At 52.7% G+C, this 27,602-nt stretch overlaps 1 protein-coding gene and 2 pseudogenes across 1 annotated transcript; 2 read left to right on the top strand and 1 right to left on the bottom strand.

Annotated features, from left to right (window-relative positions):
* LOC128820668 (uncharacterized) overlaps positions 1–27,602 on the top strand; it is a 1,438,581-nt pseudogene that overhangs the window by 845,788 nt on the left and 565,191 nt on the right.
* LOC128820667 (uncharacterized) overlaps positions 1–27,602 on the bottom strand; it is a 2,212,279-nt pseudogene that overhangs the window by 2,158,974 nt on the left and 25,703 nt on the right.
* LOC128820695 (olfactory receptor 14A16-like) lies at positions 7,149–8,323 on the top strand. Its single transcript, XM_054001509.1, has one exon. The coding sequence runs from the start codon at positions 7,379–7,381 to the stop codon at positions 8,309–8,311; it is 933 nt and encodes a 310-aa protein (XP_053857484.1). The 5' UTR covers positions 7,149–7,378; the 3' UTR covers positions 8,312–8,323.

The raw sequence follows: 27,602 nt of genomic DNA, 5'->3' as shown, positions 1-27,602 counted from the left end.
TTCATTAGCTCTGCTCTTGGGGACATGAGCATCTACATGGCGAACCTTCACAGGTAATTTCTCTAGCCGGGTAGCAATGTCTTTCCATTCTTCAGCAGCCCAGACTGGTTTTCCTCGACGCTGCCAGTTAGCCCCTTTCCATCTCTCCAGCCATCCCCACAGAGCATTGGCTACCATCCATCAATCAGTGTAGAGGTAGAGCTTTGGCCACTTCTCCCTTTCTGCAATGTCTAGGGCCAGTTGAACGGCTTTGAGTTCAGCAAGTTGACTTGATCCACCTTCTCCTCAGTAGCTTGTGCAGCCTGTCGTGTGGGGCTCCAGACGGCTGCTTTCCACTTCCGATTCATTCCTACGACGCGGCAGGAACCGTCAGTGACAAGAGCATAGCGTGTTTCCTCTGCTGGCAATTGGTTGTAGGGTGGAGCCTCTTCAGCCCGTGTCACTGGTTCCTGTTCTTCATCTGTGACACCAAAGTTTTCACTTTCAGGCCAATTTGTAATCACTTCCAAAATCCCAGGGTGACTCAGTTTACCAATACGGGCGCGCTGCGTGATGAGAGCAATCCACTTGCTCCATGTAGCACTGGTGGCATGGTGGGTGGAGGGAACCTTTCCTCTGAACACCCACACCAGCAGCGGTAGTCGGGGTGCCAGGAGGAGTTGCGCTTCTGTACCAATCACCTCTGAGGCGGCTTGGACTCCACGTTGGGCGCCAAAATATTTGTCCTAGTTTAGGGCAAAATTTGGGAGAAGACCTCCGGAAGGAGCCCCTGGAAAGCAAACCTCCCACGGCCCCTCCCTCACCTGGTTCAGGAAAGATTTCCTCAGAGAGAAATGGAAAAAACCTGTTTAATTAACAAGCAAAAACACTCCCCAATACAAAAAAAAAAGAATCAACACCAGATGACAAAACCCTTTCACCGTTCTGAAGAGATGACAAATTCAGAAAGTCTCTCCTGGGAGTGGTCGCCCAGCTATCAGTCTCTGGCGCTGGGGATGGCTGCTACAGGTCACAAAATGCAGACTCTTGGTGTTTCTTGATGTTTCCCAGGTCCAGGTCCAGAGCAGGTTCAGATGATATTCAGCAAAGGGAAAGGGAAGGGGAAAAAGAAACAGTGCAGGGTAAAAATTGGACTGCCTAGCTAAACTAACTAATAAGCAAAAGAAAAAGGAAAAGCAAGCAAGCCAGCAAGCAAGCAGGCAAGCAGGCAAGCCAAGCCAGCCAAGCCTCTCCTAGACACAGACCATGGGGGGAGGTGAGCCGGCTGATAACAAGACAAAACAATCCTTCACTTTCAGAGTCAGTCCTGAAGGCACAGAACATAATATCAGGCATAAACAGAACACACAATTTGGGATACAAACACCATACCGTCACCCTATGACATAGGGCCAAACCAAAAGGATAACCAGCCAGGTGTCTTCCCAACATGGATCACAGGGAATGTGGGTCACCGGGGCTCTGACCAACGTGGGTCCTCCCATGGGGGATGGAGTTGGAGCAGTGCACAAAGCTCTTCCTGCAGTTGGGGCACTTGCAGGGCTTCCCTTACTGGTGGGTCTGCTGGTGTCGGGTCAATGCAGAGCTCTGGATGAAGCTCTTCCCACACTGGGGACACTCGTAGGGCCTCTCCCCGGAGTGGACGCGCCGGTGCCTGATGAGGTGGGAGTTGTGCTTGAAGCCCTTCCCGCAGTCGGGGCAGAGGAAGGGCCTCTCCTCGGTGTGAATCCGCTGGTGCAGGAGGAGATGGGAGCTGGTGTGAAACCTCTTCTGGCACTGGGGACACTCGTAGGGCCTCTCCCCAGTGTGGGTTCTCTGGTGGCAGATCAGGCTTGAGCTCTGGCTGAAGCTCATCCCACATTCCCCACACTCGTAGGGCCTCTCCCCGCTGTGGATGCGCTGGTGCTTGACGAGGGTGGAGCTGTGCTTGAAACCCTTCCTGCAGTCGGGGCAGAGGAAGGGCCTCTCCTCTGTGTGAATCCGCTGATGCACAAGGAGACTGGAGCTGGTGTGAAACGTCTTCTGACACTCGGGACACTCGTAGGGCCTCTCCCCAGTGTGGATCATTTGGTGGATGATCAGTTTGGACCTCTGGCCGAAGCCCTTCCCACATTCCCCACATTTGTATGGCCTTTCCCCAGTGTGGATGATCTGGTGGCTGATCAAGTAGGACCTTCGGCTGAAGCTCTTCCCACATTCCCCACACTCGTAGGGCCTCTCCCCAGTGTGGATGCGTTGGTGGGTGACGAGGTTGGATCTGCAGCTGAAGCCCTTCCCACACTCCCCACACTCGTAGGGCCATTCCCCGGTGTGGATCATCTGGTGGCAGATCAGGTTGTTGCTCCGCCTGAAGCTCTTCCCACACTCCAAGCACTTGTGGGGCTTCTCCCCATCATGGAGCTGCTCATGGACCACCAGCTCCAAGATCTGGCTGGAGCTCTGTCCACCTTCCTGGCCCAGGGTGGGTCTTTCCTCCTCAGAGCACCCTGGACTGGGTTTGCAGCTCCTCCTCCTGTGGGATCTCTGGGGATTTTCCTCCACGTTGGATTCCTGTGCCATGGAGCCGCTCAAAACGGCCTCTTCCACGAGGTTCTGCCATGGGGATTTGTCCTCCCTGGTCTCCATCCTCAGCTCCTGCTCTGGGGGCGGAAGGACAAGGAGAGGATGGGATTTGCCTCCGTGCCAGAGGGAAGGGGAAGGAGATCCCCCCAGTACATCCCCGGCAGGACGGCGTCGGCAGTGGGGCTGTCCTGCAGCCGGGGGCCATGGAGGACATGGGGGAGATGGAGCAGGAGAGAGGGGGAAAGAGGCACTGACTTCCTTCTCACCTGCCTGGGTGTCCCGGGGCATCTTCCTCATCCTTGCAGCCTCCTCCTCCATCTGGTGAAGGTTTGGCGATGGGAAATTCTGTTTTGGGAGGAAAACAAGAGATGAGAACATTGAGTTTTGTGCTGGTTTGGAGCAAATCACTCTAAACCAGAATTACAATTTAGTAAGAAAATTAGGATCAAGGCAGTGATCCAGAAACACTGGCTTAATCTGACAGAGTCAGGGTATAACCTGACACCCCGTTGGGCAGGGTGGTGGTAGCAGTCTGATGAAATGGTGGCTGCAGTCCTGTTGGAGTGATGAACGTGATTCTGTCAAAGCAGGGATCCTGTAGAAGGGTCTGGTCTTCCTCTGAAGGTCCAGTGGTGCTTATGGAGCTCTTGGCCTCTGGGAATCCAGTAGGCAAGGTGCTCCTGGTGTTGCAGGGGTGAGATTATATGCAGGCAGGAATGCTTGGTTCCTCCCCCTGGGCGGAGCATCCCACAATGGGATGATGTAATTTTATCAGTCCTGCAGTGACACTCAATGGCCCATGAACAGAAGATGGCCCCTGGAGGGCGTTATCAGGGCTGAGTCATGGCAGAGATAAAGAACACTGCCCCACCTGTTTATCACAGTTCATGAAGATGGTGACTGAAAACACACTTTTGGTTACATCCCTCTTCTGAGGAACTTGTTCTTTCTGGAGGAACTCTTGGAACAGCTTGGACACAGCTTCCTCTGAGGGACTTGTGGGAGAACTTATGAGGAAAATGGCTGTTGTGGGTGGCCAGTGTAAACAAAATATTTTGTTGTCCTTCCTTGAAAAGTTTGTTAAAATCCCTGGAGGAAAGGGAGGAAATGATACCAGCAAGACTGACAAGGATCATTCACCACAAGCTGAGGAAGACAAGGCTGCTAAAAGTCCTACAAAAAGCCCAGCTCATGTAGGAGCGCTGACACACAGACCCACTTCATAACTACCCCAGGTTGTGGAGTCTATTTATTTATTCCGCGTATCGCTTCAATGCCCTTTTAAAGTTTTGAGCCTATTTTGCTTTTCTCCTAATCCTATTTTAGCGCTGGAAATTAGTAAGTATATTCTAGTGAGTGCACTGGTAATTAGCCAACACTGAACCCACCACACTAATTGATGCATTGGACAAGAAATCTCAAATTGATGAACCAAAACCACTACAGAAAACTTCCTCATGAACTGCAGTAGAGCAGAGGGAAATCAAGGCAGAGCCATGGTTTGTCAGGACTTGCTTGATCCTAATGAGCCCCGTGGTGCATTTGGAGCTGAGCCCTGGAACCTCAGGGCCTGAGAGGAGATTGCACAAACCTTTCCAGGAGTCAAAGGCAGAAGAAAACCCCAAAGTGTCTCAAAGCATTAACGGGTGCCACTGAGGTCCATCCCCAACACAGGCTCCTCATGGACTCCTTGGAGGAGAGAATTGGAGGCCAGGATGGCACAAAAACCTCTCAGAGACTCAAAATGGCACAAAAACCTCTCACTCTGGAAAGGAAAACCCAAAGTACTTGACAAAAGTTGAGTATCTCAAAGTATTAATGAGCTCCACTGAGTGTTAGTACAGAGCTCTCAAGGGACTCGTTAAAGCAGATAATTGGGGCCATGATTGCACAAACCTCTCACAGAGTCTGTATCAAAAGAGAAACACCAAGTACCTTTAAAAAACTGAAGTACCTTGAAGCATTAATGAGCCCCACTGAGTGTTGTTCCTGACCAAGCCTCTCCAGGGACTAATTACAGCAGATAATTGGAGGCCATGATTGCACAAAGCTCTCAGAGACTGCAAGGCAAAAGCCAAAGGCAAAGTCCTTTGAAAAACCTGCAGTGCCTGGGAGCATTGTGGAGCCCCCTAGGGCCATTCCTGAGCAAGGCTCCCCAGGGACTCCTTCCAGCAGATCCTTGAGGCCACTGGGATGTGGGCTAGGGGGGGATGCTGAGGGCAGGACAAGGGGCTGACAGTGCCCAGCCTGGCTGGGGCTGTGCCAGGAGGCCCCAGGGCCTCAGGACAAGGTGTCTCCTGACAGCCCTTGGTGGCACAGACCCTGCTGTGCCCCAGGCCACCAAGACTTGGCTTCTCTTTGTCCCCACCTGTCATCAGTGCCTCCAGTTCTCTGCTCTGCCTGGGGCCTGGGGACACTTTCTCAGTCGTGTCCCTCACTGGGACCCATTAAAAGTCAAAGAAACTTTGGAGTTGGATTCTGACTTGGAGCTCTGGAGAGGTTTCTGCAGCTCCCTCTCAGGGCCTGATGTTCAGGGCCTGAGCACAAAGCCCCAGAGGCTCATTCAAGTCCTTGTGCTGTGTCTGTGCTGCTGAGCTGGGCCGGGCTCCTGGCACAGAGGGTGATGCTGGTAAGCAAGCAGAGCTTGAAAAGCACATTTCTCTGGATGAGCAGCTCTTCTCCCAGCCCAGCAGGGCTGGGGCACTGCATGCAGCCAGCCCGGGCACAGCCCAGAGGCACAGAGAGCTTCAATCAGTCAGGGCTGGGAAGGTGCTGAGAAGTGCCTGGGGCAGAATCACTGCCAGCCCTTGGCACAGGAACCTCTGGCTGCAGGACAATGCAGCTGCAGCTCCTGCAGTGATCTCCTCAAGCTGGAACATCCCCATGCCCACAGCCCCTGTGAGTACATTCTCTGATGGTCTCTTGTGCAGAGCAGCCAGGGGTGCCCAGGGCTGTCCTGCAGAGCAGGGTCCTGCAGCCCAGGGCGCTGTGCTGGCCCAGGGACTCTGCTGCCTGCCAGGGACAGCTCTCAGCCGGCCCGGGGAGCTGCTGCCAGCGCTGGCCAGAAGCTGTGGGGGGAAGGAGCCACCCTGAGCAGGGCAGGTGCTGCTGCTGAGAGCTGCTGGCTGGGGCAGGGCTGCTCCCAGCTCCAGACCAGCCTGGGCACAGCTCCGGAGGACACTTCCCAAAGAAGGTAAGCCTGGGATTGCTGTAAAGATCAGCAGCTTTCCTGAGACTGTTTTCAATTTCCTGCTTGGAGAAGGATGGGAAAGTTGGGGTGATGACAAGAAGATTTTTACTTTTGGTACATTTTTATATATTCATAGCTCTATAAATTACTATTATATTGTTATAAAATTATAATCCTTACTTTACGCTATTAAACTCTTAATTAACTCTATTAAACTACTATTATATACTTATATAACTGTAATACTTAATTGACTGTAGTACATTTCCTAACCTTTCTCTTAGATTTTAGATCAATAACCTGTCTATATACATTCCTGATACATTGTATAGTCTTATTATCAGGAAGAGGACCTACAAGAAGATCATTTTTGGTTTTTGACCAGAATGTGAGCAGTCATAACAAAAAGTGGGGCAAAGAAGCCCTTGGACCTTCTCCAATGGGTTGAGCCAGGAGTGTGTAACTTGGACAATTGAATCTCCCATTGGATTTTCCTGTTAAATATCCTAATTCATCAACCTTTATAAATTGTTGAAATCAGGAGCCGATTGTGCCTCATCCCCACTGGGACACCTGGAAGCTTCCAATAAAGGTCTGTTCTAACTCTGTTGCAAGGGCTTTTTCTTGTTTTTTTTCTTCTCGTTTGACCATAGAAAACAGGGGGATGAGAGAAGCAGAACAGGAATTGTAATCCCAGAATGACAGAAGATTCTGAGTTGAAAGGGACACACAGGATCATCAAAGGAATGTTTGAACATTTACAGAGACTCCAGAACTGTGACTTTGGGTGGTCAGTCTCTCTGCTGGCAGCCTCCCAAAGGGCCTTCAGCCACTGCTCAGCCCTGGACAGCAGCAGCATCACCTTGGCAGGGCCCAGCAGGGCTCTCCTGAGCTGCCCTTGCCCAGCTGCACACAGACCCTGCCCCAGCCAGGGCCCTGCACACAGGCAGGTTTCTGTAGGGCCGGGCCGAGGGCACACGGGGTGGGATGGGCTCTGTGAGCGCTGGCAGGGACAAGGCACCTCTCAGGAGGGAATGTCCAGGCCCAGGGAGATGCTTGGGGAAGGAGAGGGGGCTGAACAGAGCAGTGCTGGGGGAACAAGCCCATCCAGCCCCTCACCTTCCCTCAGCCACAGGGAATCCTTTGCCTCTCCCATCTCTCAGTGGCAAACTCTGAGTGCAGCAGGAATGCTGGGGATTTCTGACCTCAGAGAGCCAGCAATGATGTATGGGCAGGAAAACAATTCCTGAAACCAACTCCTGCCATCCTTTAGACCTGGAAGTGCAGATGCTACCAATCCTTTCTGCAATAGAAGTGATGGCCCTGACAAGTGGTGAATATCCAGCCTTGTCCCTCTGCCACATGGCCACAAACCCAGGGCAGTGGGGCAGGGATGGCTCCTTGAGAGCCCCCACGCACAGCCCTGGCTGCTCCTGGCACACTCAGCCAGCACAGCTGCAGCTCAGGCAGGGACCTGGGTGAAGGTTTTCCCAGAGCAGGAACAAGGGTGGGTGAGTCCCAGCAGGACAGGCTACAGGGAATGGCCCAGGTTTGGCTCCAAGCAGCCTCTCCTGACTTGTCACTGTCCTTTCTCCATGAACAGGTGCCCATGTGCAGCCACAGCCAATGTCCAACAGCAGCTCCATCAGCCACTTCCTCCTGCTGGCACTGGCAGAGACACGGCAGCTGCAGCTCCTGCACTTCTGCCTCTTGCTGGGCATCTCCCTGGCTGCCCTCCTGGGCAACGGCCTCATCATCAGCGCCGTAGCCTGCGGCCACCACCTGCACACGCCCATGTTCTTCTTCCTGCTCAACCTGGCCCTCAGCGACCTGGGCTCCACCTGCACCACTGTCCCCAAAGCCATGCACAATTCCCTCTGGGACACCAGCACCATCTCCTACACAGCATGTGCTGCACAGCTCTTTTTCTTTCTGTTCTTCATCTCAGCAGAGTATTCCCTGCTGACCATCATGTGCTACGACCGCTACGTGTCCATCTGCAACCCCCTGCACTACGGGACCCTCCTGGGCAGCAGAGCTTGTGCCCACATGGCAGCAGCTGCCTGGGCCAGTGCCTTTCTCAATGCTCTCATGCACACGGCCAATACATTTTCTCTGCCCTTGTGCCATGGCAATGCCCTGGGCCAGTTCTTTTGTGAGCTGCCCCAGATCCTCAAACTCTCCTGCCCCAAATCCCACCTCAGAGAACTTAGGCTCATTGTGCTCTCCATCTGTTTACCACTTGGCTGTTTTGTGTTCATTGTTTTCTCCTATGTGCAGATCTTCAGGGCTGTGCTGAGGATCCCCTCTGAGCAGGGACGGCACAAAGCCTTTTCCACCTGCCTCCCTCACCTGGCTGTGGTCTCTCTGTTCTTAAGCACTGGTACATTTGCTCACCTGAAGCCCCCCTCCATCTCCTCCCCATCCCTGGATCTGTCAGTGTCAGTTCTGTACTCGGTGGTGCCTCCAGCCCTGAACCCCCTCATCTACAGCCTGAGGAACCAGGAGCTCAAGGCTGCAGTGTGGAGACTGATCACTTGGCAATTTCACAAACATTAAACTGTTGGCAAATTTCTGCAAAACACTTAGAATAAAAGTCATCTTTGATACTTCTTGTTGGTTTCATTTTGGAGGTCCTTTTTCTTTGTTTTGTTTTTTAAATATTGTCCACAAAGAAGTATCATTGTTTGTTCCATTTCTCATTTTCCCTCCACCTCCCCTGTGGTCACAGACTGTGTCAGTGAGGGTCTGCACTCTCGGTGGCTTTAAAGGAACTCAAGGATCTCCCAGCACAGTTTTCTGCAGAGATGCCCTTTTGTTGCCTTCTCTGGAGCTGCAGCAGCAATGTCTGTGTGCAGAGCTGGGGGCAGATCAGTTCTGGCACAGCAGCTGTGCCCAGCAGCAGCAGCAGCACTTGGTGTTGCCAGTGCTGCTCCCGTGGCCCTGCCCCGCTGCCCTGGTGGCCCTGGTGTTGCTGCAGGGCCTGAGTGCTCTCGGGGCCGGGCACAGTCCTGGGGGTGGCAGTGCCGGGGCTGCAGCAGGGACAGGCCATGGGCACTGCTGGGGCAGCGCTGACGCCTCAGGCCAGGGCCTGGGGGCTCCAGGCTCCTTGCCCAGGCTCTCTCAAGAACACGGCCAGGCCAATGCTCAGCACAGAAAACCCCCGTCAGCAGCCCCAGGCTGGCCGTGGGCAGGCTGGGGGCAAACAGCACGGCTGGTGCTCTGCCAGGGCCCTGGGGGAGACGGGAAGGAGCAGCAGAGCAGGGGCTGATCCATCCCCAGTGCGCTGCACAGCCCAGGGCAGCGTCCCAGAGCGTCCTCATGGAGCTGCCAACAACATCCCCCCTCTGCAGCCCTGGCCTCTCCCCCAGCTCACACAGGTGCCGCATCCTTGCAGGCACAGACACGGCAGCGCTGGCTCAGGAGCCCCTGTTTGCATTGCACACAGCAGGCGGGAGCACCCCCGTGCTGGTGCTGTGGGGACATGAACCCGAGGGAGCACAAATGCCATCAAGCCCCTGGGGCCAGGAAGGGCTGGGGGACGCGAGGGAAACCACTCAGCTTTGTCCTGGCCTCTGCACTCAGCCAGAAAGTTTGTTCCCATCAGCTGGGAGTTTCCTGGCCCACTGCAGACGCTGTTGCTCAGAGCCAGGGCTGCCTGGCAGCCACCCCCAAACTACCCTGAGCATTTCCTTTACTTCACCTCTGCTTTCTTTACTCTTCCCTGGTCCCGATTTCTTCCTCTTGCCCAATCCTCTTCCCACCCCTGCACACAGCCCATCCCTGTTTGCCCTTTCCTCTCTGGCCCCACTCCCCATTGCAGTTCCTGCCTTGGCACCATGGGAACGTCCCTTGGGGAGCAGGATCATCCCACAAGTGCTGCAGGAATTGTCTGCAGGCTCCTGAAGTGCCTCATGCTGCTCCCTTGCCAGAGGCAGCCCAGGCCAGGGGGGCACATCTGGGCTGCTGTGTCTGCCTGTGGGGCTCCCTGTTCTGGGCAAGGAGGAGGAGCTGCAGAGGCTCTGCAGGACTGACAGGATGGGCTTTGGGGCTGTGAGGAGAAGCTGAGGGACCTGGGCTGCTGCAGCTTCTGAAGAGGAGGCCCAGGGCTCCTCCTGCAACTGCTCCAAGGGTGGTTTCAGAGAATCCCAGAATCAGCAAGGCTGGAAAAGACCTTGGAAATCATCAAGTCCAACCTGTGCCCTGACACCACCTTGTCTCCCTGAGCCTCCTCTTCTCCAGGATCAACAACCCCAGCTCCCTCAGCCGCTCCTCACAGGACTTGTGCTCCAGACCCCTCACCAGCCTTGTTGCCCTTCTCTGGACACGCTCCAGCCCCTCCATGTCCTTCCTAAATTGGGGGCCCAGAACTGGACACAGCACTCGAGGTGCTGCCCAAGCAGTGCCCAGCACAGGGGAAGAATCACTGCCCTGCTCCTGCTGGCCACACCATTCCTGATCCAGGCCAGGAACCATTGGCCTTCTTGGCCACCTGGGCACACGGCTGGCTCATGTCCAGCCTGCTGTCCATCAGTCCCTGCAGGTCCCTTTCTGCCTGGCTGCTCTCCAGCCCCTCTGTCCCCAGCCTGGAGCGCTGCAGGGGTTGTTGTGGCCAAAGTGCAGGACCCGGCACTTGGACTTGTTAAACCTGACCTTGTTGGATTTGGGCCCTGGATCCAGCCTGTCCAGGGCCCTGTGCAGAGCCCTCCTACCCTCCAGCAGATCAACTCTCCCAGACAATTTGGTGTCACCACGGTTCCATGAGGCCCCAGAGTGTCTCAATGGTCTCCATGATTCCATGAGGTCTCCCAGTGTCACAATGTCCCTTTGGTTCCATGGGACCCCTTGGTGCCACCAAGTCCCTTGGGTCCTTGGGCCCCGTAGTGTCACAATGGTGCCATGGTCCCCCAAGGCTCTGCAGTGTCACAGTGGCCCCATCATGACATGAGGTCCTGCTCTGTCACAGAGCTCTGCATGGTTCCACAAGGCCCTGCAGGGTCACAGTGGCCTCTGTGGTTCCACCAGGACCCAGACTGTCACAGTGCACTCCTTGCTTCCATTCAGCCCCACAGTGTCACAGTGGCCCCGTGGCTCTGTGGTGCCATGTCCTACACAGTGTCACCATGGTCCTCTTAGTGCCACCAGGCCCCGCAGTGTCACAATGGCCCCTTGCTTCCCCAGGGCCCTGCAGTGTCACAATCATCAGAGAATCAACCAGGCTGGCAAAGACCTTGGAGAGCATCAAGTCCAACCTGGCACCCAACACCACCTTGTCACCCAGACCATGGCACTGAGGGCCACATCCACTCTTGCTGAAACACTTCCAGGGACGGTGACTCACCCACCTCCCTGGGCAGCCCATTCCAATATCCAATCACCCTTTGTGTGAAGAATATTTCCTGATGTCCAGCCTAAACAGCCCCTGGTGCATCTGAAGGCTGTGTCCTCTTGTCCTGTCACTGTTCCCTGGGAAAAGAGCCCGACCCCCACCTGGCTGCACCCTCCTGTCAGGGAGTTGTAGAGAGTGATGAGGTCTCCCCTGAGCCTCCTCTTCTCCAGGATAAACAACCCCAGCTCCCTCAGCCGCTCCTCACAGGACTTGTGCTCCACACCCCTCACCAGCCTTGTTGCCCTTCTCTGGACACGCTCCAGCCCCTCCATGTCCTTCCTAAATTGGGGGCCCAGAACTGGACTCAGCACTGGAGGTGCTGCCCAAGCAGTGCCCAGCACAGGGGAAGAATCACTGCCCTGCTCCTGCTGGCCACACCATTCCTGATCCATAGGAATGCCAGGGCTTGGATGAGGGAAATGGTGGGGAGGGGATTGGGACAAAGCGTTATTGATTGTCAGCCATGAAGGGTCTTGATTTTCATATCTATTCCAACTGCATGAGGAGGTACTTGGATTCAGTGTCCATTGGAGATTGCACATATCAATGAATTAACAGGGAAAATAAACATAAACAGAACATAAAAGTATCTTTTCTCACTGTCTTTGTATATAATATAATTACTTTGAATACACTTCTGCATTCTACTTAACCACAAAAGATTTGGAAACTTGAATTATTCCCAGAGGCTTGGCTTGTTAAGGTGTTCTGAACATTAATGAGCCCTGGGGCACTGAATTCCTGAACTGAAGAGCTGGAGGCTGAAGAAGCCTCTGGAGCAGTAAAATCCAGCAGCAGCCTCCAAGGTGCTGAGGATGTCAGCAGCCCCCACTGAGGCCATCCCTGCCCAGAGACCGTGGGGGAATGGGCAGACAAGGAGAGCGTCCCTGGGGCTGGGGCAGCAGAACTCAGAGGCAGCAGCGGCTCCAGCTGGGAAATGGAGTGTGGGATGGGGCTGTGAAAGCCCTGCCTGGGCTGTGCCAAGCAGGACACACAAGCCCTGACCCCCATCCACTAAAAAGCTCTCTAAATTGGACATTTAAGAGGAATTACAATTATCTGTGTACTCTGAGTTGGACTCACTGGAGAAATACCAGCAAGAGATTCTCAGGAGCTCAAAACAACAAAACAGACTTTACTGGGATCTTCAGAAAATCAGGGCAACTTGGGCAAAAGGTTTAATACGACATTCAATGAACAAAAAACAGTTCTCAAAGCATGAACTTGGCCCATTCAACTTCACAAACTCTAAGCCTGTTCAATTTTAAGTTAATCAATATTTGCAAGTGGATAGAAATAGGAGACAGAAGGAGAAAAAGACAAGTAAGATATAGAGAAGCACACACAGAGCTACCAACTCCTGGATTCCAGTGGTCTTCAGATGGAAATTCCAAGAGGGGGTAGGGTCAAGATGTGTGCTTGCCTTGTGCTCACCCTTAAATACCCCTTGTTGTTCCTGGGCCCTTCCCTCAGGTGGGACTTGGGGTCATTTGGTCACTCAGGAGCTGGGCTGGGGCTCCAGAGGTGGCTGTGGAGCATTGCCTGTGCTGTGCCAGGCACTGGCAGCCACTGCTGGGCTGGCATAGAGGCTCTGGGGGGATTGGGGTTCCAGGGCAGGGCAGGGCTGGGGTTCCAGGGCAGGGCAAGGCTGGACCTGCCCCTTCCTCCCCACACATGAAATATTTCCAGCCAACAATCTCCTCCAGTCTGTCACAACAGGCAATGTTGTGTCGGAACCCAAGGTGTCCCTCAGACACTCTTGGATGTTCCGGGTCCAGGGCAGAAGCCTCTGAGACCCTGGCAGGCGGCCAGGGACCCCTGTGGTCTTGAGTTTGACCCATGGAACAATTTACCAACCTTGCAGGAAGAACAAGAAATCACAAAAGTTTAGATATTATAATAGAAGTAGTCACAAAGTGAAAGGAAGGATTTTTGAGTGCTGTACAGGGGGGTTTTAGGCCTTGTACAGAGGGGTCTGAGTTTTGTACATGGGGGCCAGAGGTTCTAAGATGGAGGGATTTGGGCGTGCCCTGTCCTCCTTCTTTCTCCTTCCAATCCTCCATGTTCTTGGTGATGTTGGCACTCACAGATTGGTTTAGAGTAGAAAGTCACTGTTCAATATAGGTAATAGGCATTGGGGAAAAACTATAAACATCTAATACGTAATGTGTGATATAAAAGATGGCACCAGCCCCTCGAGAGAGGAAGAGAGACAGGGACAGAGACGGAGACAGAGAAGAAGACGAAGAGAGACGCAGAGAGAGAGGCAGAGGGAGAAGGAGTCAGGGACAATGTCAGGGAGTCTGTGTGCCTTGAGATAACATGCAATAAACTGCCTTGAGACCACACGACTGAAGACTACTGAGTCTTTCTTTGAAGGCACGGGTTGGAGGAGAGACTTTACCACCATCCGGAGTCACCCCAATCTGGGGGAAGGCTCTGGCGCCTGGCGTCCCTGGAGGGCAGTGACAAGAAACCAATTTACCAGACGACCTCCAACTTCCACCCGAGAAACAGGCACACCCCGAAGACTCCGCAGAGAGAGAGAGCGGACAGCTCAAGACGAAACATCCTGACCTTCACCAAGACAAATCATCCGAAGAACAGCCCGGAGAGGAGAAAAACCAGAAGCGCGCCTGGAATTTCTCGCCTGTGAGCTGCTGGACAGTAATCAGGATCATCTCCGGACCGACCTTGCGCTGATTCGGCTTTTGGTGAGAACAGTTGAGATTAAGAACATGGGGGGGGGATACTCCCAAGAGCAGATTCGAATTTTGTCAGCCCTACAGGGGGTGGCATCCACACATCCTGTGGAGATGGTTCCAAAAGAGCTAAAGGCCCTGTTGTTGTGGGTGCGGTGTAATTACCCGCACACAGAGACACATCTCTTGTTCGAACCAAATTTCTGGCAAGAGATCAACAGGCATTTGCATTATCTGGCCACAAAAAGAGATAAGAATGCCGTGAAACTTTTGTCTTCTGCGAGAATAATGCTAGAGTCATTTTCACAACGCGGCAAGGGGTCTCTCATTTTACACCAAATAGCTCAGGCTCCTGGAGGAGCACAGGGAGAATTGTCCAGCCAGCAGCATGGGGCAGCTCTCTTCACCACAGATCAAGAGGAAGCAGAACCGCTTCCCGTGGAAAAGCAAGGGGACGATTTTCCATCACGTCCAGGATCCCCGGATTCCCACAGGTCCTCAGATTCCCCTGAGCCCCCAGAATCTCTAGGGTCCTCCGATGCAGAAACCCCTCAGTCGGTTGCAGATCAGCCGGGGATAGTTGTCACCCTCGGTGAGGGAGGAGATCGGGAACACCCCGAGTCTACACTCACAGCGGGGGGGGCTGCAGCAGCACAGGCTGGGGAAGGTGCAGATGGGAGTGCAGAACCCAGGGAGGAGGGGGAGCCGTCTCTCACAGCGGTGGCGGCGGGCAGTTTGCAACAGCCCGCGGTGCCAGGGAGAGCGGGGGGGACTGTGAGGGCAAAGGGGACCAATGAGAAGGCGGGGGATGCGGGCGCGGCGGTCGTACGTCCTGAGGGTCCCGTGACGCGTGCCATGGCGAGAGCCCGCGCTGCCGCAGCGGCAGCCGCCCGGCAGGCACAGGGTGAAGGCTCCCAAACCACAGCAGCGGCGTTGGCCAGGCAGCAGGCTGAGACAGAGCAAAAAGCTATGGCAGATGCTCGTCCCGCGGCAGCGGCAGCGCGCATGCGTGTGATGGAGAAGCGAAACCCAGAAGCCGGGGCGGGGGAGGGCACCTCGCGTGCGGCGGGCGCGACACGAGCACAGACGGGACGGAAGCGACGCGCTCGGGTTGTGGGCGTCGGCACAGAGTCAGGAGAGGCGTGTCCCTGTGATGGGCAGTGTGGGGTGGAGACATCAGAGCCGGAGTGGGATCGGGAAGGTGGCGACGTCAGTCTCGGGGAGGATGAGAGCGCTCCCGAGATCGCGGCTGCGCTGGAAAGAGCGAGGAGGAGGCGCGGCCAGGGTCGGGGCGGGAGCGTCCACACCCCCGTGGTGACACAGGCAGGGATGGGACGTGTCCAGGCTGCAAACGTTTGCCAGGGCACCGCCTCCACACCGTTCCCACGGCAATCGACTCATGCGCACTCAGCCTGTGCCCACAGCCAATCCCAGCCAGCCTCAGACATTGTAAAGCTGAAGCAGTTGATACAGCGAGAGTCGACATCCCAGACTGCGGGATTTGCAAGTGTAAATCAATTGTTACAAGAATTGCACAGGGATTTATCAGAGATACAGACAGGGGAGCAAACGTCTGAGTCTTTTGCAGTGCCGACCTCAGCCGGTCAGACGACAGCGCCACCCAGTGGCAGGACCGCAACATTGCAGGAGGTTTTGCCGGAGCCGGTTGCCCAAGCCATCGCGCCACCCAGTGGTGGGTCTGTAACATTGCAACACTTTTTTCCGGTTTTATATAAGAAGAAGTCTAGGGCGAGGAAGACTACACCTGCACGACAGCAGGAACCTTCGCTGATTCCAGAGCGACATGTGACTCAGGACACTCCTGCTGAGGCGCAGCAACAGGATGATACTGTATGTATTACTGCTTCGGAGGGTGTCCCAGTCTGGACAATTCCAGCATTAAGGTCTGCTGATTCCTCACGTCAGGGAGAGTCAATCATAATATCAAAAGGAGTTGTTGAGTTTCTTTTACAGTATCTGACCACAGCCTTGGAGTCGCATTCAGAGCTGCTGACTCATCTTTCGAAAATTTCTCAAACAATACAGGGCAGCCGTGTGTTTTCCTCTGCAGCAGACGTTCCATTTTCATCCGCAATCACCCAGTCCTCATCCTTGCAGATGCCACAGATGTCGGTGAGTTCTGCTGCACCAAAGCCTCGATCACAACAAATAACTCCACTCTACAGGCAAGTACCCACAAAATTTCCAGCTTTACCGAACGCAAAGCTAGACTGGCAGGACATTCGAGCAGAATTAGAAAAGGAAAAAGGTTTATTGCAGGGCTCGGGAAACATCACGATGCCAGTGAGCTATGATGCTCAGGGACAAAACCCAAGGTGGGAACGCCTGGATCGTGGTGCGATCAAAGACTTAGCCAAAGCCATCCGAGACAACGGGTTGTCATCACCGTACTTCAAACAAATGTTGAAGAGCATTTTTGGTATGTATGATTTAACACCCTATGATCTTAAATATCTTGCAACATCAGTTCTTACAGACACCCAGGCTCTTGTATGGCAAAAGGCATGGAGGAGATCCCTGGAGGAGCTGAGAGCCAGATACCAGGGCGGACCAAACGCGAACCTCACCATGGTGCAGCTTGCTGGTGATCCTCCCGAAGACGACCCGATTCAACAAGCGGTGAGGCTCCCACGGAACGTGCTCAACGACATCAAGGAGGCGGCACGGAGAGCAATCCTACAGATTGCTCCGGCGGGAGTCCAGGACAGCATCTACACGGAGATCAAGCAGGGTCCTTCGGAGCCATTCTCCTCATTTGTGGATCGTCTTTCCCAAGCAGTGGAACGACAGGTAGTCGAAGAGGGGGCGAAACCACATTTGATCAAAAGCCTTGCGTTTTCCAATGCCAACCCGGAATGCAGGCGGATCATCAGCCTGATGCCACATCAGGCCACCTTGGCAGACATAATAGAGGCATGCAGCAAGGTGGGGACACCACAACATGTAGCATCCATCGTGAAAGAAGAGTTAAGAGAGCAGATTAAGAGCAGTGTCAAGGAGGTTCTTGCAGATTACACAAAGAACAGTGGCAACATAGGGAGGCGATGTTTTGGATGTGGGGCACAAGGACATATTAAAAAGAATTGCCCACAATTTGCAAAATCTAATAAATCATCAGATCTTTGTCCCCGATGCAGGAGAGGAAGGCATCTTGCGAGTGAATGCCATTCGCAGACAGATGTGGATGGAAGACCTCTACCGCATTCGGGAAACGGGAAAAAGAGCGCGAATCATCACCAGCGCGCTCCGACACAAATCATGGCGGTGACGCAAAACCAGCAGGAGCAACCCTCGGAGAAGAACAAGCAGATCCCCTCAGCAGAGCAATCTCCAAAATCCCCAGCGACCCAGACTTGGTACCGCCCGGATTCCAATGCGTGCTGGCAACCACCAAATTGACGTGTTTTTTGGACAACAGCCACACAGTGATACCCACGGGTGTAACTGGGACTTCCTGGAAAAGGCAAGATTTTTTGATAATGGCCAGGGACAGAAGCAGTATTCTTGGACTTGTTGTTTATCCATCCTTGATTTCAGCAAATTACAAAGAGGAGCTGATGGTCACGGCAAAAGCCCTTCAACCACCTTTGACGATTCCAAAAAATACACCGATAGCCCAAGCCATGGCTTTGCCGTCCCATGCAGAAAAACAAATTATGCCAGTGCTTAACAGGCAAGGCTTCTTTTCTAGTGATCAAGCGGAAGTACATGCATCCTGGGTGAAACATTTGAGCCGAGACCGACCCATCGTTACCTGTCGGTTGACTTGCAACGAAAAGACAGTCGTCATTACAGGGATGCTCGACACAGGGGCAGACGTCACAGTTATTTCATACATTTTTTGGCCCCAGGAATGGGACTTGACTGTACCTTTGGGTTCTCTCGCAGGCATAGGAGGAAGTTCTCTATGCATGCAGAGTGAGAACGCAATCGTCGTCACAGGTCCAGGAAGAAAAACAGCAATCATTCGTCCTTTCATTGTGCAAAAACCCATTACAGTGTGGGGAAGAGACCTCTTAGCACAGTGGGGACTGAGATTGGAATTGGATTTTTAACAGGGGTCACTGTGGCACTCACCACTTTGAAATTGACTTGGAAAACCAATGATCCTGTTTGGGTGGATCAGTGGCCCCTTGAACGAAAGAAATTGAGTGCATTGAAAAAGTTAGTCCAGGAACAGCTGCAGAAGGGACACATCAAACCAACAAATAGCCCATGGAATTCCCCAGTGTTTGTCATTCACAAGAAAACTTCAGGATCTTGGAGGCTGCTTCACGATCTCAGGAAGATCAACGAGGTCATCGAGGATATGGGGCCGCTCCAGCAGGGACTTCCATCTCTCTCAATGATCCCGAGAGATTGGTCGCTTGTCATCATCGATCTCAAAGACTGTTTTTTCAGCATTCCGCTTCATCCAGATGATGCTCCACGTTTTGCATTTTCCGTCCCAAGTTTTAACAGGGAGGAACCCCTGCAAAGGTACCATTGGACCGTTCTTCCACAAGGTCTCAAAAATTCTCCGACCATTTGCCAATGGTATGTGGCTCAAGCTTTGCATCCAGCGCGGGAGAAACATCCGAAAACAAAAATTGTTCATTACATGGACGATTTGCTCATCGCGGCACCAACAAAACCGGAGTTGCAGAGAGTCCGCGATTGTGTGATCGCAGAAGTTCAAAAAGCAGGAATGGAAATTAGTGCCTCAAAAATACAAGAAATTGCGCCTTGGAAATATCTGGGATGGAAGATCACAAAGCAAACAATAAGGCCACAAAAACTGGAGATCAACACGAAAATCGCCAATCTGCAGGATTTACAACAGCTTTTGGGGGAGATCAACTGGATGAGACCGATCTTGGGAATCACAAATGATGACATTTCATCACTGCTCGATCTCCTGAGAGGAGACAATAACATCAAATCTCCCAGAACTCTCACACCTGAAGCACGGAAAGATCTTGAAAAGATCACGGACATGATTCAACACAGACAGGCACATCATTTTGCGGAATCGCTGCCTTTCCACTTGGCAGTGTTGGGGGAAACAACACAACTGTATGGGTTGATTTTTCAATGGGATTCATCTCTAGGAGACCCTCTACTGATGATAGAGTGGGTTTTTTTAGCTTATAGGCCCTCAAAAACAATTCTCACAGATTTGGAGATGATGGCTCAGATCATCATCAAAGCAAGAACAAGGTTGCTGACAATGTCAGGCAGGGATTTCTCAATCATTCATTTACCTCTAAAGAAAGATTATTTTGAATGGGCAATGCAAAAATCACAAGATATCTCCATTGCGTTGTTAGGATATCCAGGGGTTTGTACAGTTCATTTCCCACCTCACAGAATGCTAAATGCAAAAATAAGTTTTAGAGAAAAACCAAAAATAAGTCAGGAACCAGTGGAAGGTGTGACAGTGTTCACTGATGGTTCAGGAAAAACCCACAAATCAGTGATCACATGGCAAAACCCAAAAACAGAGGAATGGGAATCAGACATCAAGACAGTGCAGGGTTCACCACAAATTGTAGAATTGGCAGCAGTGGTCAGGGCTTTTCAGTTGTTTCCAGAACCTCTCAATCTGATCACAGACTCAGCATATGTTGCGAATGTGATCAAACGATTAGAGGGATCACTGTTGAAGCACACAGATAATGAAATCTTATATTCATATTTGTCATGCATGAGAACAATCCTAGAAAATAGGGAACACAAATACTTTGTTACACATATCAGGGCGCATTCCTCACTTCCAGGGTTTTTGGCAGAAGGGAATGCTCGCGCAGATAAGCTCACGATGCCCATCTTACAGACATTGCCAGACATTTTTGAGCAAGCAAAATTGAGCCATGCATTCTTCCATCAAAATGCTCTAGCATTGATGGAATCCTTTCGCCTTTCAAAAAGCCAGGCGAAGGAAATCATCAGTGCTTGCCCAGATTGTCAACTTGTGCAGCCACCTGCATCCACAGGAGCAGTCAATCCAAGAGGATTGCAAAGTCTCCAGCTGTGGCAAACTGATGTCACAAAATACCCATCTTTTGGGCGGCTCAAAAACATCCATGTTTCAGTTGACACATTCTCAGGGGCAACATTTGCATCATTACATACAGGGGAAACCGCAGAACATGCCTGCAGACACTTTTTACAAGCATTTGCATCATTAGGAGTGCCACAAGAAATAAAAACAGATAATGGACCAACCTACACAGGCAAAGTGCTTGACAGATTCTTAAAAAGATGGGGAGTCAAACACATTTTCGGTATTCCTCATTCTCCCACAGGTCAAGCAATCATTGAAAGAACACATCATACCCTGAAATCCCTTTTGGATAAACAGAAAAGGGGGGAGGCAGGTGCAACACCTTATATGCGGTTGAACAAAGCTCTGTATGTGTTGAATTTTTTAAATGGCTCTTTCTCAGAGCCCACTCCACCAATTATCAGGCACTTCACGAACAACACGCAAGCAAAGCTAAGGGAAAATCCTTTAGTTCTGATCCGAAACCCAGAGACAGGACAAATCGAAGGCCCATTCACATTAATCACTTGGGGCAAGGGTTTCGCTTGTGTCTCCACAGGGCGAGGGCTGAAGTGGGTGTCAGCAAGGCACGTGAAACCTTACCGGGTGCAGACGCAAGCGGACGCAGATCCAAGAAGCAAAGAGACAGGCACGCAAACGAAGGCAGACAACGGCGCTGCAAACATCTCATCAGACAACGATTGACAACTCAGAGACTTGGGGTTCTTCTTGGGACTCGAGTGTCATTCGGGTGTTGCTGCACTGCAAGGTTTCTCGCAGAGAGTGAGGACATGGGCATGGGGTTCAGACAGATACTGTTCATGTGCTTCATTCTTTTGCCTGTTGCCATGAGCAATAGGGCACATTTTCCCATGAGACAACCAACGGGAAATGTGTGGGAAACTTTGGCAAAGGCAGCAGGTCTGGACAGCATTTGTCTGACTCATTCAAGGTCGGGGAAACCATTCTCGACATGTTTGGTAGGTGTACCAGTGAAGGAATGGCCGATCCCAAAGAACATCCCTCCAAAGGTTCTGAAATCTTTTTCGGATCCTGTGGAAGGATGGCATGTTTGGACACAGTTCCTTCCTGTGGCTCATTTCGAACCCCAGGAATTGGACATCTTTGGGTCAACAAGAATGAAATTTTGCATCATATTCAATCCATCGGGAGTGACAGAGACAGATAACCACACGATAGATGTCACTCCAAACCAGCTCCTTTACAGAAATGCATCATCCTGGTGCAATTACACCAAGATGATGAGCAAACTATCCCTCCAGAATCCAGCTGTTTTACCAAAAGGAATTTTCTTGATTTGTGGGAATAGAATTTGGCCTGCTATCCCTTCAAAAATCAGGGGCGGTCCATGCAGCATTGGAGAACTCTCATTGATAACACCCAATTTGAAAACTTTGAGGGAACAGTCATGCAGGAAAATAAGATCCATTGAACAATATGGCCCAAATTGTGATGATGAGGTTTATACGTGGAACAAGGCTCGGAGAATTGCAGTAGCAATTTTCTCACCCCAAGCAGCATCAGGGGTGGCCTTGACACAATTGGACCACATGGCGTGTTGGTTGAGCAAACACACTCGTGCCATTTCCTCTGCACTGAGCGACATGTTAACAGATATCGACAGTGCGAGACAAGCAACGCTTCAGAACAGGGCAGCAATTGATTATTTGCTGCTATCACATGGACATGGGTGTGAAGAATTTGAGGGGATGTGCTGCATGAACTTGTCTGATCACTCGAAATCTATCCATGAAAACATAAAACAAATGCAAAACAGCATCAGCAAATTGCAAAAGGTTACAGGATCCTGGTGGGATGACTTCATCAACCGTTTTAGTCTCTCACCATTGTGGAGGGAGCTTTTGAAGATAGCATTTTATGTCCTTATAGGATTTCTGGTTCTTCTGCTTGTTCTGCCGTGCATTTTTCTATGCATTCGGCGGGTCATGGACAAAGTGGCAAGACAGGTCTTCTTGGTGCAAACAGGAGGGGGAGATGTCGGAACCCAAGGTGTCCCTCAGACACTCTTGGATGTTCCGGGTCCAGGGCAGAAGCCTCTGAGACCCTGGCAGGCAGCCAGAAACCCCTGTGGTCTTGAGTTTGACCCATGGAACCAACCTTGCCGGAAGAACAAGAAATCACAAAAGTTTAGATATTATAATAGAAGTAATCACAAAGTAAAAGGCAGGATTTTTGAGTGCTGTACAGGGGGGTTTTAGGCCTTGTACAGAGGGGTCTGAGTTTTGTACATGGGGGTCAGAGGTTCTAAGATGGAGGGATTTGGGCGTGCCCCGTCCTCCTTTCTTCTTCCTATTCCCCATGTTCTTGGTGGTGTTGGCACTCACAGATTGGTTTAGAGTAGAAAGTCACTGTTCAACATAGGTAATAGGCATTGGGGAAAAACTATAAACATCTAATACATAATGTGTGATATAAAAGATGGCACCAGCCCCTCGGGCGAGAGAGACAGAGACAGAGACAGAGACAGAGACAGAGACAGAGACAGAGACACAGACACAGACAGAGACAGAGATGGAGACAGAGACAGAGAAGAAGACGAAGGAAGACGAAGGGAGACGGAGAGAGACGCAGAGGGAGAAGGAGTCAGGGACAATGTCAGGGAGTCTGTGTGCTTTGAGATAACATGCAATAAACTGCCTTGAGACCAGACGACTGAAGACTACTGAGTCTTTCTTTGAAGGCACGGGTTGGAGGAGAGACTTTACCACCACCCGGAGTCACCCCAATCTGGGGGAAGGCTCCGGCACAGGGGTTTGCAGATGGACACGAAGCGGTCGTAGCACATGATGGTCAGGAGGAAATCTCTGCTCCAATGAAGAACAGAAAGAAAAAGAGCTGTGCAGCACATGCTGTGTAGGAGATGGTGCTGGTGTCCCAGAGGGAATTGTGCATGGCTTTGGGGACAGTGGTGCAGATGGAGCCCAGGTCGCTGAGGGCCAGGTTGAGCAGGAAGAAGAACATGGGCGTGTGCAGGTGGTGGCCGCAGGCTACGGCGCTGATGATGAGGCCGTTGCCCAGGAGGGCAGCCAGGGAGATGCCCAGCAAGAGGCAGAAGTGCAGGAGCTGCAGCTGCCACGTCTCTGCCAGTGCCAGCAGGAGGAAGTGGCTGATGGAGCTGCTGTTGGACATTTGCTGCCACAGGAAATGGTTTTCTGCTGAGGAGAAAAATACAGGGCTGATTCAGGCCACACTTCTACAAGGAAAATATTTTGCATGTCTCATAGTAATTCAGCCTTCAGGGTTGCTCTTTTCAGGATCACTTCTGTGCATTCCCCTCACCTGGGCTCTGGGTTTTGCTGGCACTGAGAGCAGGGACTCACAAATGGGCTCGGGAGGATTCCTTCTTGTGCAGTGAGAGGCAACTGAGAATGCTGGCTTATCTCCAATTAAATCGACTTGTGAAACACCAAAAAGCTTTTTAGCTCTGCTGTTTGCAATTTGCCCATCTGAAGAACGGAGCATAGGGAGTTCCTTGTATTTGTTCATCCAGCTGCACCTGCCACAGTTAGGAATGATGGTGTATGTTTGAAATCCCTGACATTTCTAATGCACTGCAGGTGAAATCGTGTGGGTGTGAGAGGCACAGGGATGGTCTCTCAGTGCAGGGACAAGAGAGCAGCTCTGGCCATCAGGGCTGTTCTCAGCTGCCCCTTGCTGGCAGCTTTGAGCTGAAGGAGAGGCACCCAGAGGAGTTCCCCTAGAGAGAACCAGGGCAGTGCTGAGAGCAGAGGGCTCTGGGCTCAGAGAGCAGATGGACAGAGCCCTCGCCTTCTCTCAGGGTGCCTCACTGGGATCTCAGCTGTCTCCTGCCAGGCTGGTGCACAGAGGGATCATTGCAGCTGCCCAGGTGCAGCTGCCCAGCAGCATTTCCCTGGCCCTACCACTGAGCTGTCTGCTCCATGGGGATCCCAGGCAGCCCAGAGACAGCACGGGAGAGCTGTGCCCTTCTGGAGGGCACCTGCAGCCCTGCAGGACACCCAGGGAATCAGCTGAATGGCCCCTGAGGGCACCTGGGCACTGCTCCCCCAGACACATCTCCACAGCAGCATCCAAAGGGTCCCTGCCTGGACGGGCACCTGCCACCCCCAAACCCTGGCACTGCCTCAGAAAACCCAATGGTGGCAACAAGGACAGCACAGGCACCTGGGCATGGCACTGAAATGTCACACTGCTCCTGCCAGGGGAGGAGGGACACTGAGACTGATGGAAATCAGGGGCTTGTCCTTCCTTGCCTGGGCTCTGGCTGCTGCAGGGGCAATGCACAGCCGAGCCCCCGTGGGATGAGGGCAGGGGCTCTGCTTAGGGTGGGAAAGGAGCCCGGGGAGGAGCTGCTGGGGGAAGGTGTCTGAGCCACAGGGACAGCAGGGAGATGCCAGATCCCCCTGCCCAGCATTTGTGGCAGCAGCTCCCTGTCCCTCCCTGCCCGTGTCTCTGCTGAGGGGAGCTGTTCCTGCCAGCAGCGTCTCCCTGTGCCCAGCTCCGCTCCCTGCCAGGGCTCACAGAGCCCATCCCCAGCCCACGGCCCCGGGGCAGCTCTGCCTGGGCAGGGACCTGTCCTGTGCCTCTGAGGGGGCAGCAGGGAAGCCCCGCTCTGGAGCTTGTTCTGCTCCACACCAGGACATCCAGGAGAGCCACCCTGACAGGTCCTGTCAGTGCTGGCATTGTCAGAGACACTTCCAGGAACTCACCTGCATTGCTCTGCAGCCAGAGACTCACCATGTCCAGGGGCTGTGCAGATTTCTCCCCTGATGGGGTCTCGCCTGTCCTCCCACCCCAGGCTGCCTTTAAACTCGTTCTCACTGATGCTGCCTGCCCTTGCTGCCTGCAGGTGACTGCCCTGTCTGCCCTATGGCCACCTCCTCTGCACCAGAGGAACTGGGAGAGCCCTTGCAAAAGACCATGGAAACTGTGGGATGGGCCAGCCTTAGGAGATCCCTCCAGGAATGGAAGTTTAACTTTCCTAGAGACAGAGAATTATTCATTGAAACCCTGTGAAGATTTCTCCTCTAGTGAGGTCTCAGTCACTCTCCCAGCCCAGGCTGCCTCTCCTCTCTCTGTGCCTCTGGGCTGTGCCTGGGGTGGCTGCAGGCAGTGCCCCAGCCCTGCTGGGCTGGGAGAAGAGCTGCTCATCCAGAGAAATGTGCTTTTGAAGCTCTCCTTGGTTACCAGCATTGCCCTCTGTTCCAGGAGCCCGGCCCAGCTCAGCAGCACAGACACAGCACAAGGACTTGAATGAGCCTCTGGGGCTTTGTGCTCAGGCCCTGAACATCAGGCCCTGAGAGGGAGCTGAAGAAACCTCTCCAGAAGTCCAAGTCAGAATCCAACTCCAAAGTTTCTTTGACTTTTAATGGGTCCCACTGAGGGACACGACTGAGAAAGTGTCCCCAGGCCCCAGACAGAGCAGAGAACTGGAGGCACTGATGACAGGTGGGGACAAAGAGAAGCCAAGTCTTGGTGGCCTGGGGCACAGCAGGGTCTGTGCCACCAAGGGCTGTCAGGAGACACCTTGTCCTGAGGCCCTGGGGCCTCCTGGCACAGCCCCAGCCAGGCTGGGCACTGTCAGCCCCTTGTCCTGCCCTCAGCATCCCCCCCTAGCCCACATCCCAGTGGCCTCAAGGATCTGCTGGAAGGAGTCCCTGGGGAGCCTTGCTCAGGAATGGCCCTGGGGGCTCCACAATGCTCCCAGGCACTGCAGGTTTTTCAAAGGACTTTGGCTTTGGCTTTTGCCTTGCAGTCTCTGAGAGCTTTCTGCAATCATGGCCTCCAATTATCTGCTGTAATTAGTCCCAGGAGAGGCTTTGTCAGGAACAACACTCAGTGGGGCTCATTAATGCTTCAAGGTACTTCAGTTCTTTTAAGGTACTTGGTGTTTCCCTTTGGATCCAGACTCTGTGAGAGGTTTGTGCAATCATGGCCCCAGTTATCTGCTTTAATGAGTCCCTTGAGAGCTTTGCACTGACACTCAGTGGGGCTCATTAATACTTTGAGATACTCAACTTTTTTCAGGTACTTTGGATTTTCCTTTCCACACTGAGAGGTTTTTGTGCCATTTTGAGTCTCTGAGAGGCTTTTGTGCCATCCTGGCCTCCAATTCTCTCCTCCAAGGAGTCCATGAGGAGCCTGTGTTGGGGATGGACCTCTGTGGGACCCATTAATCCTTTGAGACACTTTGGATATTTCCTCGCACTTGGACTCGTGGAAAGGTTTGTGCAGTCTCCTGTCAGGCCCTGAGGTTCCAGGGCTCAGCTCCAAATGCACCACGGGGCTCATTAGGATCAAGCAAGTCCTGACAAACCATGGCTCTGCCTTGATTTCCCTCTGGTCTGGGGCAGTTCATCAGGAAGTTTCTTCAGTGGTTTTGGTTCTCCAATTTGAGATTTCTCAGCCAATGCATTAATTAGTGTGGTGGGTTCAGTGCTGCCTAATTACCAGTGCACCCACTAGAATATACTTACTCCTTTCCTGCTGTGAGATGGGATTAGGAGAAAGGCAAAGTGGGCTCAAAACTTTAAAAGGGTATAAAGAAAAGTTTAGAATAGTAAGTAAAAGTAAGAGAAATGAGAATCAGAACAAAACTTTCACAACACTTCTCCTCTCTCCCTATAACCTCACCATGTAAAGAGACAAAACCTAAAATTTTCAGTTAGTTTACCACCTCTTGAATGGTCTTTCTTCAGTTCACGTATAGAGAGAAGTTCCTCTTGTTAATGTTATGGAGACTTCTCCACAAGAAAACAGTTATCTCATGGCCTTTCATTTCCACAAATAGCAGCTGCATGGAAAAATCTGCAATCGTGAAGTCCCTCCCATTTTTTCACAGTTTTTCCCACAGCTGTGTCTATGGGCCATGTCAGCTTATGGGGTACTGGTTTACAGATGAGCTGTTGAAGAGCAAAGGTTCTCTTCATCTATTTCTGAAATCATCTTCATCTCTGGGAACAGAGGTCTTCTTCTTCTCTCCCTGAGGGCACAGGGTCTCCTCACTCTTCTCTCCTTCTCTGTTCAAACTTCTCATGGGATCACAGCTACTGCACCATTTCCTTCTTTTAGCATGGAGGCCTTTGCTGAACAAGTCATCTCCCCATTCTTTTCAATGTGTTATAGGGAAAAAGAGAGTCTGATGTATCAATTCCATCCTTCTCCATAGCTTTACCAGAGGATTTCAGCCCCAAGGTCAAGGCATCTCCTCATCCCTCCCATCTGGGACTCAACTTCCTCTTCACTGACCTGGGTGTCTTCACGTTGCTCCTCTGTGTGCCTGCACTTTGTCCTTTTCTCTCACTGGAGGGAGGATGGCAGCACGGGAAGAGTCAATATCTGAGGCGGGGCCTGCAGATGGTTGCGTGAGCCCGGCCGGGCTGGGTCCTTGCGGCCGGAGCTGTTTTCCCATGGAGGTTTGTGCAGCGGCTGCGCTGGGGCTGTGTCAGGCTGGGCGGCGCTGGGGGCAGGGCCAGGATCTCAGCAGCCAGGCCAGAGCAGAGCAGCAGCACGGCCGGGGCCGATGGCTTCTCCTGGCCCTGCCCGCTGGTTGCGGGCCAAGCCCAAGGGCGGCAGAAGCTTGGCCGAGCCGGCCCGGCCCGGGGCTGCTCCTGGGGCCCGGCGGATCCTGGCTGGGCCCGGGCTGGCGGCGGGGCAGGGCTCGGCAGCGGCCAGATGTCAGCAAGCGCAGCC

This window comes from Vidua macroura, chromosome 30 (genome assembly GCF_024509145.1).
Source record: "Vidua macroura isolate BioBank_ID:100142 chromosome 30, ASM2450914v1, whole genome shotgun sequence".
NCBI lineage: Eukaryota > Metazoa > Chordata > Aves > Passeriformes > Viduidae > Vidua > Vidua macroura.
Note: the sequence above shows the minus strand (reverse complement) of the source record. Positions and strands in the feature narration are given on the sequence as shown.

Bases quoted from the DNA above. Each gene is read 5' to 3' on its own strand.
- LOC128820695 (XM_054001509.1), top strand. From the start codon at position 7,379: ATGTCCAACAGCAGCTCCATCAGCCACTTCCTCCTGCTGGCACTGGCA.